This window comes from Zingiber officinale, chromosome 9B (genome assembly GCF_018446385.1).
Source record: "Zingiber officinale cultivar Zhangliang chromosome 9B, Zo_v1.1, whole genome shotgun sequence".
NCBI lineage: Eukaryota > Viridiplantae > Streptophyta > Magnoliopsida > Zingiberales > Zingiberaceae > Zingiber > Zingiber officinale.
In genome coordinates this window covers 66601209-66616890 of record NC_056003.1, presented here as the reverse complement: position 1 = coordinate 66616890, position 15682 = coordinate 66601209, and the positions used below count along the sequence as shown (strand labels likewise).

At 35.0% G+C, this 15682-nt stretch overlaps 1 protein-coding gene across 2 annotated transcripts in view; it reads right to left on the bottom strand.

Moving 5' to 3' along the window:
- The window catches only part of LOC122025293 (TBC1 domain family member 13-like), a 42089-nt gene extending 34997 nt beyond the window's left edge, over positions 1 to 7092 (bottom strand). For both annotated transcript variants that reach the window (XM_042584073.1, XM_042584074.1), the window contains exons 1-4: positions 6711 to 7092; positions 6533 to 6619; positions 6224 to 6328; positions 5919 to 6071 (exon numbers count right to left, since the gene is read on the bottom strand). In XM_042584073.1, the coding sequence (XP_042440007.1) occupies positions 5919 to 6071; positions 6224 to 6328; positions 6533 to 6619; positions 6711 to 7034 (669 nt within the window). In that variant the 5' untranslated portion in view covers positions 7035 to 7092. The remainder of the gene's footprint in view (positions 1 to 5918; positions 6072 to 6223; positions 6329 to 6532; positions 6620 to 6710) is intronic.
- Between the last annotated feature and the right edge of the window lie 8590 nt (positions 7093 to 15682).

Genomic DNA, 15682 nt, shown 5'->3' with positions numbered 1-15682 from the left:
GCTCGCTCGACCAGCCGACAGCATTCCACCCGTTGACCATCTTGACTTTGACTTTAGAAAAATTTTCAATCGGGTCAAATAATATGAAATTATTGTTGAACAACACAAAAAAAAATAGAAAGAAGGCTTGAGATTTGGAGGACCTAATTGTAAGTTCGTAAAACCTAAGGGTGCGTCTAGTTGGGAGTTATTCTGGATAACTTTGGTTATCCATCCAAGGTTATCAACAAAAATCCTGTTTGGTTTAGGTAATTGATGATTCCCGAGTAATGTTCAATACCCGACACGTCAGCAAAAGGGGCGTGCAACCAAGAATCGGAAAACTGAAGTTTTTCTTGATTTCGAGGTTAATGAATTTTTTTTACCCAAAATACCCTCGGATAAGAGAAAAATGTGACAAAAAAGAAAAGCATAAAGAAAAAACAAAAAAATTTAAAAAATAAAATTTAAAAAAACATAAAAAAATTAAAAACCATTAAAAATAATTAAAAAATAAAAAATTGTAAAAAAACTTAAAAAATAGAAAAACATTAAAAAATAGGAAAAACATTTAAAAAATGAGAAAAAATAAAAAAACATAAAAAATATAATATATAAAAAAAATAAAAAACTTAAAAAATTAAAAAAATAAATAAAAAGTAACAAAATAATAAAAAAACATTAAAAACATAAAAAATAGAAAAAAATGTAAAAACATAAAAAATTAAAAAAAACAAAAAAACAAAAAACGTAAAAAAATTAAAAATAAATAAAATAAAAGAAACTTAAAAAATAAAAAATAAAAAAATTGTAAAAAACATAAAAAATTAAACAAAAAAACATAAAAAAATAAAAAAACAAATTTAAAAAAAAAACTTCAAAAATAAAAAATAAGTAAAAAAAACTTTAAAAATAAACAAATGAAAAACTAAAAAGCATCAAAAAAAAAAAAATACATATATATATATATATATATATAAATAAAGAAAAACGTGAAAAAGAAAAAGTAAAAAAACGTAGAGTTAAGTATAGTTGGTTTTGTAACTGAGAGTAATATAGTAAAATATTAAACTAGGTTATTCATTAGAACTTTCAAACAAACAAGTTTTTGTTGCATTACCTAAATTGAATCAAACATCATTTGGTTGTGTTTTATTCCCCATAACCTTGGTTATGTGATTACCTGGTAATCACATAACCAAGATTATACATGATAACTTGAACCAAACGCACCCTAAGGGTTATATTAGAAAAGTGTGGAGTAGGCACAATTTTATTTTGGGTGCCAAAAATCAATTGACTTTTTAAGAAAAACCCTAGGTTAGTCAACTATAGAAAATGAAAGTTTCAATGAATAAGATGGTTGACTCAATATGCAAGTTTGAAGTTAAAATTCTCTCTGAAAATATATCATGTCTACTACTAGTAGTTAAAATTTCAAAATTTTCAAACTTTTAATAAAAAATTAAATAATTTTCTAAAGAAACCCATGCATTTCAAAATTAGCAATTTAGTTTTCGAAAATGAAAACGAATTTTTAAATAGAATCAATTTTCTGTGAAAGGGCAAATTGTGTACTGGACATGATAAAAATTTCAAAAAATTTCGACTTTTAGAAATTTTTAATAAATATTCTAAGGCATGCAAAGTTCTCTAACTTCAAAAATCAAAGGGAAAATAATTGAAATTTTAAAATTATTAAAAAAATTTATCTTTAATTTTTGGACCCCCATATTTTTTATATTGTCAAAGAGGGAGAAAAATGAGAGTCAAATGATTAAGTTAGGTTAATTTTTTATCAAGAAAGGTTGAATGCAATGCAAGGGGAGCCTAGGATTAGGGCTAATTCTTTCCTGTCTACATTTTTGTTATGTTATTTTTGAAGTTATTTTGATTTACCCAAACTTAAATAAAGTTTGACAAACATCAACAAAAAAGAGAGAGAAAGAGAGATTGTTAGTACCCCGAACAGTTGAGGGGAAGATCACCGGGAACCCCAAATGGTGAGAGCCATAATTGTTTTGATGTTTAGTCAAATTTGTTTAGGATCTGTCTTGTTGTTATTATTGATGCATGTGTCTAAGTGTGTAAAGACTTAGGAAAACACATAGTATATGATGGATCCGATGCATTACGATGAAAGGTAGTATGGGGCACTCGAGGGATTGGAAAGGACGAGGAGCATTAGCGACAGCGAGATTTTGGCAGAATAGACAAGAGAGCTCGAAAGATGGCAAAGGAAGAGAACCGACGGACTCTAAGGTACGAGAAGCTACGGAAGAGTACTTCAGTGTGAGAAGAACGCACAAAAAGTGAAGCAGAAAGGCTTGGTACATCCAAAGAACGAGAAGCCTTGAAGAAATTTATAGAAAGTAAGTTGATGAGATGAATTTTGTGACCTATACTTGGATGAGGGTAGACTCAACTTAGGCAAACTCGGGCATAATCAGCTGAGTCAGGAGGTTCGAACAAACAAAATAAGAGTTTTGGTTCTAAAGATCTGGTTGATTGAACTAGCACGTCCGATCAATCGATGCATAGTCATCATCCATTATCTGTTTGGATAGGTTATAATAGGATTTGAATTGGGTGACCGATAACCAGGCGACCGAATGTCACGTGGGATGTGATCTAAAGCAAAGATCAGTTCTAATTGACCAAACTGGAGTTCGAGCGACCGAAAGGACATCATGGCAACAACGGCGAAGAGCAAATACCTGTTCGTGGATGAAATTGATCTACCACATTGGCTATCTCCAATCAACCAAATAGGATTTTCCGATTGATCGACCAAACATGCCACGTCAGCACTTGACCAGAGTCTATAAAAGGAGGTCTGGAGCTCATGTTCAAACCACCACAACCACACTCGAAAAGATTTGTTCTTATTTTCTATTAAACCTCCCTTGTATTTTGTATTTGATATGTGTAAGAGGTTTCTCCATCTTTGGCACCTTACCAAAGATGAGAGAGATAATAGACAGCGATTTGTGTATAGGCATTAGACGTAGCAATCCTTGGAGTCGTGAACCAAGTAAATCCTCGTGTCTCTTCTTTTATGCTTGTTATTTATTTTAATTAATGTGTGGACTTGCTAAATAATTAGCAAGAGAAAAAAAATTATTTGTAGGTACGCTATTCACTGTTCCCTCTCTAGCGATCCTTAGTAGACCACTGCACTCTTGTGAATAACTCATTAAACTAAATGAACAAGTTTGAACAATTATATGTTCATCTTGTTAATGTTCATGAATCCTCGTGTCTTTTTTCGGTGTGGTAGCTAAGGCATAGGGTGTTGCCACATGAGGTATTGGGGTCGAAACTTGGCATGTTTGAGTATGCCTTGGCCACCTGCACTAATGGCTAGTAGTCATCCATGATTTACATCCTCCATGTTGGCACAGGGACGGATTGGTGGGGCACTAGGGACAAGAGAATCGCCTTTTGCCTCATTAATCAATATTTTTAATTATTTGTTAACAATGTTCATGAAGAATCTCCACAAACAAAACTTAAAAAGCATATCATTAACAAACCTCTTATTAAACTTGTAAATATATAAAGATTCTCCCAAAAAGAACAAACTTACGATATTAAGCTCACTAACCAAACAAACTTAAAAATATAAAAAAAAATTAAGAATCAACAAACTCGAATTAAGAACACGATAATGAATCAAGCTCGAACCTAGCTCAAGCTTAAAAAAAATCAAGCCAAGCTTAATCACTTGTTTCAATGGCTTGGTTCATTTTAGGATCAGTTACCTTATCATAGGGTTGTAAGTGAACCAAATGTTCATAAGCAAACTTGGTGTTCAGCTTGGTAAGAGCTTATTTATATTCGCTCAATATATACAAGATCAATTAAGTAAACAAGTTTGAACAATTTATTAAACTAAATGAAGAAGCTTGAACATGTGTTCGGCTCATTAATGTTCATGAACAATAATTGTGAATTGTTCATAAACAATATTGATGAACAATGTCCATGAACAAAGTTTATGAACCATATTCATCAACAATATTCTTATCAAACTTATAAATAGACAAACAAGCTCTCAAAACAAATAAATAAGCTTACAATATCAAGCTCACTAATCAACCAAAAAAGCTTTAAAATGTAAAATTTTCAAACGAGCTAAAATTTAGAGGTAAGTAACACCTAAACGAACCAAACCCAACCTTGAACAACTTGGTTCATTTTAGACTTGGCTTGGCTCGGTTACCTCATCAAACAAGCTTGAATAATACAAGGATTGGCTTGGTTAGGCTCGTTAACAACTCTACCTTATCAAACAAGCTTGAACAATACAAAGTTTGGCTTTGGTTTTCTTGTTTACATCCCTAATAGAAAGTATATGAAAAAGACAATAAAATGTTTACTGTTTCATATTTATTTAGCAAGTAACAACTTCTATAACATAAATGATACTAGAAATATGAATGATAATGACAATAATTAAAAAAGATTCTTCCACTGAATTAAAAAGAATATTATATAATTGATTTCTTCAAATTATGATAAAAAAAAAAATTACAATAGCAAATATCAATGTTTAGAATGTGTAAGCATACTTATTTTCTATCTTATCATGGTTATTGGGATTGAGATCCTACAAAAGAAGGCTATAGCGCCACTCAGATTTTACTTGGGATTTGGCTCAATTAGACCTACTTGGGATTTAGCGCATTTATGTAGGATTTGGCTCATTTAGGTTGGATTGGATCATAAGATCCTAAGTCTAGACCATAATCTTAACTATCATGCTATCAAGCTTGACAACTATCAATGAACTAATAAATAGCATACAAATTTGTTATGTTATCTTCTAAGACACCTAAGTGTATTTAATTAAATGCAAAATTTTCAATCAATTAATTAGAAAAAATAATTTTAAATGAATCAATAAAATAAATAAGAATGATCAATAAAATCAAGATTAATTAACTTAAAAGGGTTTGTGTTTTACTGCATTTAGTTCACTTAATCCAACTACTTTTAAGATCAATTATTTGAGCTAATGTAGAATTTGAAGTTGATACTGTCGGAATAAAAATTGACATTTTATTTTTTCCTATTTGAATTATTTTACCGATTTAAATTTCAATAATCCTACTGATCTCAATTGATGCCAAGCATTTTTAACCGTCCCAACCAGACATTGATTTTGATATTGATTTTAATAATCAAGGTTGATGGTTGTATAGTTAAATGCAAGAATTAACACTCAGAAAATTAAATATTTTTGGTTGCCAGATTTTTGCAATGTTTGTATGCGCCTTTATTTTTTTTCTTCCATCTTTCTTCGACTCTCATGTTATTTTTGAAATTAACTGTTGTTATTTCTTAGTTGCTTTTTCCTTTTTTTGGCCTTTTTTAATAAATAGGATCAGAACACTAACAATTTCTGATTGAACTAGTTGAACCACCTGGGCATTCTGAGTTTGAAAGCATTGGTTTAAGCACAATTCCAAAGACAAAGATTACTAAAATAACTAGCAGATCAAAAATAATGGGATATGCACTAGATAGATAGGTAACATAGTCAACATGGAAAGCCAACTGCCTCTTTGTTTGAAAAGTAAAAGTATTCTTTTTATATATTGGTTCAAGTGCAATCTTTCTATGAAAGAGGTTCCAGATCAAATAAAGATAAAACAACTGGATGAAAAAATTTGCTCAGCGTCCTGCTATATAGTCAATAGGATAAAATTCAAAAAAAAAAATGACCAGATAAGATGGATAAATGTTTCTCTTCCACATGGTTTCTTCATGTAAAGAAATTGAATGTGATAAAGAAAAACAGAATATTATCAGAAGAAACATGATAGGTATTCATGTTATATAATCACACAAGAAAAGTGCTCTTAAATAGCTTTTCGATCAAACATTAAATTTCTCCAGCAAAAGTCAGAGTGTCAGAAAAAAAATAGTAATACCTGAAAGTATTGATTCCATACACTAGTTTTACTAAGACTCAAAGGATGATCTTCATGCTTTATCTCTGACCTTGAAAGCAAGCCAATGTTTTCATTAGCTAACTCTTCAGTTTTTGTGGCAGCTGAAGCTTCCATTCTACGCGTGATTTCTGACTGACTAGCAACAGTAAAAATTCAGAAACCCAGAAAACGTAAAAATAATGCAATATAGAAATCTAAAGGAAATATTAATTGTCCCTTGTGTTTCCAGTACTTCATATAGTCAATAATGGTACAATCAAATATGATGAATGATAGAGACTTACGGGGTTTAGCAGTAAATCATCTTTAAGCTTATTATACTGCTTCATCTTCTTCTCCAATTCAAGTGCCCATAATGTGTGATCAAGTGGAAAATAACCCAACAAAAGCTGCTCACTACAAAGATTATTCTCATAAGTTACAATAAATGAATAAAAACAGAGATCATACTAATAAGTAGCATCACAAGGTGATTCAGCTATCTAGAGAGAGAAAATGTCTTATGGAGAATGCTAGAATGGTGAACTGATCAAGTGTCCGGACATTGGTAACTTTCCATAAAATCTCGTAATTCAACGGGAATCAATCAGGACCTTCCATACTGTCGGACGCACGGCATGCGGAACTCCCTGACACGCTAATTTCCGCACCTCCCCAAGATTGATGACCCTCTTCGACAACTAAGAACCAAAGACGATAAGTTCATCAACATTGAAGAAAACGAAACAAGTGGAACCTGGGGGCGGCGACAACATGTAGGGTAACCCTAACCGTGATCCGGAAGTCGACTAAGAGCTCCGAGTCGCGGGGTTCCTCCTCTAACCAAGGACGACATGGACTCGGCTCGCCGGAGGGTAAGTCCGATCTCTCGGAACCGAGAAGCGCAGGAAGGGAAGGAGATTTAGAAAGCGGCGGGGGAGACGGCGGCGGCGACGGCGGCGGGGGAGACGGCGGCGGCGACGGCGGCGGCGGCGGCGAAGAGTCCGGTCTTAGAGTTTTTGTATTGTAGTGGGAGATGGGGCGATCATCAGGTGGCTTGGAATACCAGAGGGGGCTGTTTAGCCACTCGGGCACGCTCTTCTTCTTCATCACCATGGCCCCCCGGACTTTCGCTTCAGACTTCCCTGTCCTCGTTTTGCCTCTTAATTCGGGCATTAGCATGGCAAAAAGTTAAAAAGGCATTTTTATAGATATTCAAAAACACATTTTTATTATAATGTTCTATTAAATTTATCAGTTCCATCAAAATAATAAATTTTATTTAATGGATAAAAATAAAATAAAAATAAAAATAAAAACTTCAAATCATACGCGTTAAAAAAAAAATTAAAAGCTGCCTATTAGATGTTTTATCTCAAGATAAGTGTTATGCAACATTGGTGTAATAACTACACGTAACTATCACAATATTAATACTTGCTTTTAGTAGTATTATTATAAAAGTTACTATGTAGTTAATTTAATGTGTATAAATTATTTTTATTTTAAAAAATAATTTAATTATTTTTAAAATAATTTTGAAAATGTATAAATAATTTAATATAATTGATAAAGAGTATGTTTGATATTATAATGATCAGAATTAAAAATTTAGGACTTAAATTTTAAAAAAATTATGATTTAATCATACCGTATGAGCTTACTCAGTAGCTACTAAACGTGTAAATATTATTTAGTAGCTACTGCAACACAAAGAATCAATTATATCAGTGTTAGAATTTAGGATTAGAGTTCAAAATTTTAAAATTTAGAATTTAATCATATATAGAAAATACTCGATAGCTACTACAGTGTATGAAAGTTATTTCATTAAAAATCTTAACCCTTAAATTATAAATTATGAACGCTATTATATTAAATTTTTTTTTTTTTTTTTTTGCTAACTTTCTCAAAATTATTTAAAGTACATCAATATTATTTTAAATAATTAAAATCATTTGAAAATGATTGTAACAGATACAATGTGTAAAAATTACTACTACTATAATTCTATAACAGTATTATATTAAATATTACATGTTCTAATACTTATCTAATAATTTTTTACATATTATAATAATTACAACTAGTCGATACAATAATAATGGAAGTAAGAGTTTTCTCATATATAATATCTAGTGGGATGTCTTTTTGGATTTTTTTTCTAGCGCCCATTTTAATTTTGCCCTTATTTAATTTTAAACTAAATTATCAAACTTAATTTAAATATTATAAAAATTAATTTGGTGAAATTATAACAAATGGTACAAAAATATTAAACTTTAACAAGAAAATTGTGATTATTAAAATATAATAGATAAATTAAATTATAAACTTTTTTATTTGATTGAATTAATACTTTCAATTGATAGTCAACTGAATATAAGTGGAACTCAACGCTATAGGGTAAATATCATTAATTATTTTAAAAATGAGTAAATAGTAAATAAATAGTTAAATCTATCATAATTAGCATAGCAGCAATAAAATTAACTTAAACTAATTGAATAAGTAAGACAAAGATAATAAAGACATGTAATAAATTTAACTAACGATTTAAACATATAAGTTGATCAATTAAATCACAAGTATAGACACGTAGCATTATAAAATATAATTTTTATTTCTAATTTTTCCAATATAGAGAAATCTTATATAAAAGAATCAAAAAAGTTTAAGCATGATAAAACAAATAAAGCAGCACTAAACAAATGAAAAAGTGAAAGGGTACTTAGAGCATAAGTACAAGAGTGAATTATGAGTATACAAGTGATTTTTAAGCTCGGCCTCGAAACATTGTATCAGCAGGACTGGTCACCAGGACTTCTTGGTTGCATATATCCATGCTAACATGACTACAACTTCTATCCGTAAGATAACATTAATGAAGCTCTCCGGTCATACATACAACCTCAGGTCACCTGGGTAAAAGTTAAATTTCATCTTGACCCCTTGCTTAGATTGCTAATAACTCCATCTCTTAGTCACCTTGAAGCTGCTCCGGTCACCCATATTTCCCAGTCACCTGAACCCTCTAAATCCTTTTGTCGAGAGCTATCATTAGCTAGTCGCCCCCAAATTTCATCTAGTTGCCTAGAACTGTTGAACATGTTTCCTTATAATGGTTACACGTAATGAGTAGGGTATATAATGTAAAGTTACTCACATTTATGTTGGGTCTAGATATTCAGCCTCTAGCTGACTCATCTAGACTGACTTGCTAAATCACATCTCCAGCTGCTTTCACTTGGACTTGTTTGTCAAGCCTTCAATGCTAAGCTGACTCCAATTGAGCTTAATTCACCTATCACCTAACTTAAAATTTGTTTATCAAACCTTAATCATTTGGACTTGATTCACCTAGTTTCTAGTAAGGAATTGTTTGCTTGGTCTCAACCAAGACTTAACTCATGCCTAACTCTCAATCAGAACTTTTGATGCTTAAATCCACTAGAACTTAGTCATTGCTTGGTTCACAACCAGGACTTTAACATTTGTCAAGTATCCTGCACCTGCAAACTTGACACAATTAGTTAGAATACAACTAACATAACTTTAATCTTGTCATATATTAAAACTCTAGATTAAATATTATACACTTAGCACCGACAATTTATCACTTTTTAATATTATGAAAACTAAGTTAGTAAATACTAATCAAAAATGTACATTGGAATGAATTTATATTCAATGTATGAAATAAACAAAAAAGGAGTTAGTGCAGTTATACATGAATATAACAAATAAAATATAACTTCCCCTTAATTATTGCTCCACTGAATCGGATAAAGAATAAAAAATATTTAGCCCTCCTTTTTCATATATCAAAAGACGGGTTAAGTCAGAAATATAGAGCAAATAAAGGAATAAAATTGTATATATTCAAAAATAAATCAAGCAAATAAACTGATAATTGATTTATAATTATAAATAGAGTTCAAGTCAAACCATATAAACAAACGATAATCCAAATTTTACAATAAATAACAAGTAAAAGAACTAAAAATCGATTAGTTTGGTCTAAAGTGTGGGATCGTGGAAGTCAAGAGAGAGGGTGAATCTCGTTCGTTTAAAATTATTTCTTTTTCATCTTGTTTCATAAAACCAAATTAAAGTAAATAGCAACGAAATAAAGTAAAGTAGATTAGGGCACAGTTCGATTTTACTTGGTTCATAGTCTAACGACTAATACTCTAAATTCTGCGATCCTTAATCTCTTTCGATGAGCAATCTAATATAGTTCTTCTCTTCGAAAACTTTTGGAAAAGAAGTGAATTCATATAAGTATGAGATGTATAGTAATAAATAATGCAAGAACATAAAATATACCAACAACAATATGATAGAGATGAAGCCTAGATTGTTAGAAGTCTCCCTGCATGGTAGTAGTTAAAGCTTACACAAGTAGTAACTACCAAGAAATGAATGAGCATAAAGTGAATTGAATTATTTTCTCGGACTGCAAGCCCTTCTTTTATAGGCATTGTTCATTCGATTGAAAATCTGTTATATCGACTAACCCTATTAGTCGACAGAACCTTTTATCTGTCAATTAATCTCTGCGCCCTTTGATGGAGTTAAAGAAAGAGAACAACAAGCTAATGATATGGATCATGATCTACCCACTCTAGATATTAATGATGATCCATTATTCATCAATGAAGGCTCAATTACAAGGGCTAAGGCTGAAAAGATGAAGGAAGCACTTATTGTACTAATTGAAGATGTGAAGATCAAAGCTACCATTGAAGAAGGTTTCACCAAGAGCAAGTCATTCGGCATAGTCTACCTAATTCAAGCCTTAGATGAGCTTAAATAGCACTTAAGTCTCATGTCTATGTAGTAGGGATATGTAGGCTCAATTTAGACTTAATTTCTACTTTTATTTAGGTTGTAATAAAGCCATAAGCTTAAAATAGCTAAGTAGTCTACATAGGCCTTTACTAAATGGGCTTTATTTTGGCCTTTTAGGATTTTTTAGTCACCTTATAGCTATAAATAAAAGGGGTGATGGCCACCCATATATCTTTGGCATATTTTCAATCCAAAGTGTGGTGATGCTCTCACTTGTTGGTTCTTCATTGAATTAGAACTTATCAAGGCATTTCCTTGTGGCATTCGAAGACTTATCAACCTCCATCCCAAGGTTGTGGCATCTTCCATTTTCTATACCAAGGTTCATACTTTCCTAAGCATTGAGTCGGGGTTCTTTTCATCAATCTTATCGATTTAGTTCTTTCTTTCTTTCTTCTTCCATTCGTTGTGGGTTCTTGAGATATCTTTCTCTTTGGATTCACATCAATGTGATAAGAAGTAAGGACGTAATCTCCGTGCAGCCAGAATAAATCCATAAGCCAATTTCTTGAGTGCAATGTATCGACACTCGACTCATTTTAATAGATGACTTAAGAAATACACAAGCTGCTATTCCTTCCCCTCTTGCCTTACCAAAACTAAGCCAATAGCATGCTCCTTGGCTGATAGATAAACCCACAAAGTCTCTCCCACAATTGGTTTAGCTAATACAGGTAAAGTAGATAAATAAATTTTTAATTCCTCAAACGTCTTATCACATTCTTCATCCCATTGGATTTTAGTAGTCCTTCAGAGTATCTTGAAGAAAATAAAGACTTTGATCGGCCGATCGGGAGATAAAGTGTGATAGAGCAGTGATCCGACCGGTCAGCCTCTGCGCCTCCTTTATGTTGCGTGGTGGAGCCATGTTTTGAAGCGCCCGTACTTTGCTGGGATTAGCTTCTATCCCCCTCTCGGTCACTATGTATCTTAAGAATTTTTCACTTTTGGCTCTAAATAAACATTTGCAAGGGTTGAGCTTAAGTCCATATTGCCTCAGAGTTCCACAGGTTTCTTCTATATCCGCACATAAATCTGAGGCTTTTAAAGATTTGATAAGAATGTCATCCACATTAACCTCCATATTTCTTCTAATTTGCTTATGAAAAACCTTATTCATAAACCTTTGATAGGTATCCCCTACATTCTTTAGTCTGAAAGGCTTAACATTATAGCAATAAGTACTTTCGGTAGTTATAAAACTAACATTTTCTTGATCCTCCTTAGCAAGTGGGACTTGATGATATCCCTGATAAGCATCTAGCATACATATAAATTCACATCCAGTAGTAGAATCCACTACTTGATCAATGCGAGGCAAGGGATAATAATCTTTTGGGCAAGCTTTATTAAGATCCCAGAAGTCTATACACACCCGACATTTGTTTTCAGGCTTAGAGAGCAGGATAACATCAGCCAACCAATTAAGGAATTAAACTTCTCGAATATAACCAGGTTTTAATAGTTTATCAACCTCTTCCTTGATAATTTTATTTTGATCAGCTCCGAAATCTTGCTTCCTTTGTTTAACCGGTCGGGCATCAGGATACACATGAAGTGCATGCTCCATGACCTGGGGGATACCCCTGTTACTTCCTTGGACATCCATGCAAATACATCATTATTGCGTATTAAACATTGTATCAATTCGGCCTTCAATTTTGGTTACAAGCCTGATGCCACATGAGTAACAGCTTCTGGTCGGCTGGCTTGAATCTGTACCTCCTCTTTTTCTTCATATACTAGGGCGGGCGACCCTTCCTGAATGGCATTGACCTCTATTCTTTGTATCTTTCGTGCAGCATTGGCCTCCGCCTTGACTATCTCCACGTAGCACTTGCACGCTATCAATTGATCACCCTTTACCTCTCCTACTTGATCATCCACAGAAAATTTAATTTTCTGACAAAAAGTAGAAACGACCGCATGGAATTCATTCAAGATCGGTCAACCCGAGATAATATTATAAGTAGAGGGTGCATCCACCACCATGAAAGATGATCGGTGCGTCCTCATTAAAGGCTCCTCTCCCAAAGATATAGCTAATTTTATCTGACCCAATGGCTGAACTTCATTTCTAGTGAACCCATATAAAGGAGTTACCATGGGCTGCAACTCGCTCAGATCTATCTGCAACTGATCAAAAAATTGCTTGAAAATAATATTAACTGAACTACCAGTATCAATGAAGGTACGAGAAATGTTATAATTGCCTATAATAGCCTTGATTATTAATGCATCATCATGGGTTACTTCTACCTCTTCTAGATCTCTGTGCCCAAAGCTAATTTCTAGTTCAGCGGCCTTTTCTGCGCTGCATCTTACAACATGAATTTCCAGTCGTTGGACATGTGACTTCCTTGCTCGGTTAGAATCACCATCTGTTGGTCATCCAGCTATCATGTTAATATTACCCTGGGGAGCGTTGCTACGATTTTCTTCTTGTCGGGTGGATGTTGCCTCTTGTTGTGGCTGATCGAGTGCTTGAGCTTGCCCAACCGGGAGTGGCAGAACTCCTGTCTATTGATCGATCGTCCGGTATTCCAACTTAAGAGGGCTATCCTACATTAGATATTGTCGGCGATTTAGGGCTGGAGAATGCCACCTGTAACGCCCGCCCTTCTCGTGCTCAGAAGGGGCGGTGTTACCAATGCTACATATGGGGTCATGGCAGCGGAAGAAAGATTTTCATTTCATTTAATCATATGCATGTTAACAACATAATATGGAGAACGATATCATCTTGTAACATATTAAACATGTGAACATGCTAGAGTCCATAACGTGACTTGATATCTACCCCTTGAAACATAATACATGCTTGTTTAACTAGAGCATAAAGTGTACCAAATATGAAAGAACTAACATGGATATTATTCTCTAGAGTTCATGATAACTAACAAGGTTTCATGGAATAGGAAATAGTAAAAGTTCACATGCAAAAGTTTAAAACATATATAAGTCTTGAAAACATAAGCAGATCACTTCCACCATGCCACTGCCACACACACACACTTGCCCTTCCTGCTGCTTGATGAATCGAAAGCACTAGAGGGGGGGTGAATAGCGCTCGTGGCTATTTTAACGATTTAAAACACAGAATAGAAACGCAACGGAAAGTAAAATCAAACACACAGAGACGCAGGTGTTTTACTTCGTTCGGAGCCTATCTCGGCTCCTACTCGAAGGTCCGCGGTCCTTAACCACTTTCGGTGGGCAACAACTATATAGCGCAAATCTTTACAATTGAATAAGTACAAATAAGTGCAGTAAAGAAAACTATACCAATGAAAAAGAGAATAGAGAACTTTGGAGTGATTCGTTGGAGTAGCAGAGCGTTGTTGAGGCGTTTAGCAGTAGCACACGGAAGAGCAGAGTTTTCTGTTCGAAGTTGATTGTTTGAGCTGCACCTCGAGGCCTCCTTTTATAGCTCTGCAAGGTTTGATCCAGATCCCCAAGTCTCGGGATCAGATTTGACCCGAAGCGGATCGGTCGACCGATCCGCATGTTCGGTCGACAGATCAGATGATCTCCACTACATCTGATCCGTCCATCCGTCGCTCTGCTTCGATCTGGTCAAACTTTATCCCTGCGTTCGGTCGACCGATCAGTCTCCTCTGACCCGCACTCCTCGGCTTGATCCAGTCGACACCTATCCCAGGTTCGGTCGACCGATCCCGAGGTCCAGTCGACCGATCCCTTGTCGAACCCGGTCCAGCTTTTGGAGATCTGATCTGGTAGCTTAGAGGTTCGGTCGACCGATCCTGGTCAGTTCTAACCCTACATAAAACTGTTAGTTACCTGCAAAACAGAGTTAAAACACAAAAAGATAACACGATAAATATAATTGTCAGTCATCGGACTGACCGGGTCTGACTTCAAGTTTCCGACCGGAAACCCTAGGTCGACCCGACGCCTACTGTTCCCTCTACGGGGAACGCGTCCTCACCTACTCCACTAAGGAGATTTTACCTTTTGCCAATTCGATCCTCCAGATCGACTGGACTTTTGCTCAGCGTCCGATGCTTACGGTCTTCATGCTGGATGTCCGGTCCTCGACCCATCCAGTCTTCTACCCGGTTCGCGATACCAGGATTTTAACCTAGGGTTACCACCCCCTAGGATTTTTACCCGAAGCGCCGATCCGCCAAGACTTCCCGCATAGGGTTACCACCCCCTATGACCTAGGGTTACCGCCCCCTAGAGTTTTCCTTTTGGCCTAACCGCAGCTAGGACTTTTCTCCACCTAGGGTTACCACACCCTAGGACCTAGGGTTACCACCCCCTAGGGTTTTCACCTTGCCTAACTGCAGCTAGGACTTTCCTGAAATACTCAGTCATACACATTAGATAACAATCAAACTTAACTTTGAATCCCTTTGCCATTATCAAAACTAAGGTTCGATCGTCGGATGCTGTTGGTGCGGTTTGCACTAACGATTTGACCCAGGTTTTGATGAATGACAAATCAGGTTAAGTTAGCTTGTTGTTGTCTAAACACTCTGATCGAGTGTGCAGGAAAAGTCCAGACAGGTCGACGGGCTGATCAGATGTCTGGCACGAAGCCCAGCTAGGTCGACGGGCTGACCGGATAGCTGGCGAGAAGTCCAAGCGGGTCGACGGGCTGACCGGACGCTTGGCGAGAAGTCCGGCTAGGTCGACGGGCCGACCGGATAGCTGGCGAGAAGTCCAGACGGGTCGAAGGGCTGACCGGACGTCTGACAGGTAAGTGAGGTAAGTCACTGGAGGGGAGTGACTGCGAGGACGCGTTCCCGGGAAGGGAACATTAGGCGTCGATTCGGCTTAGATCCATTTCGGATATCTAAGTCGAGATCGTGACTAGATTCCGGTCTCGGAAAGACGGAATCTAAGTCATACTCTTTGCTACTACTTTGTTGAACTTTAATTGT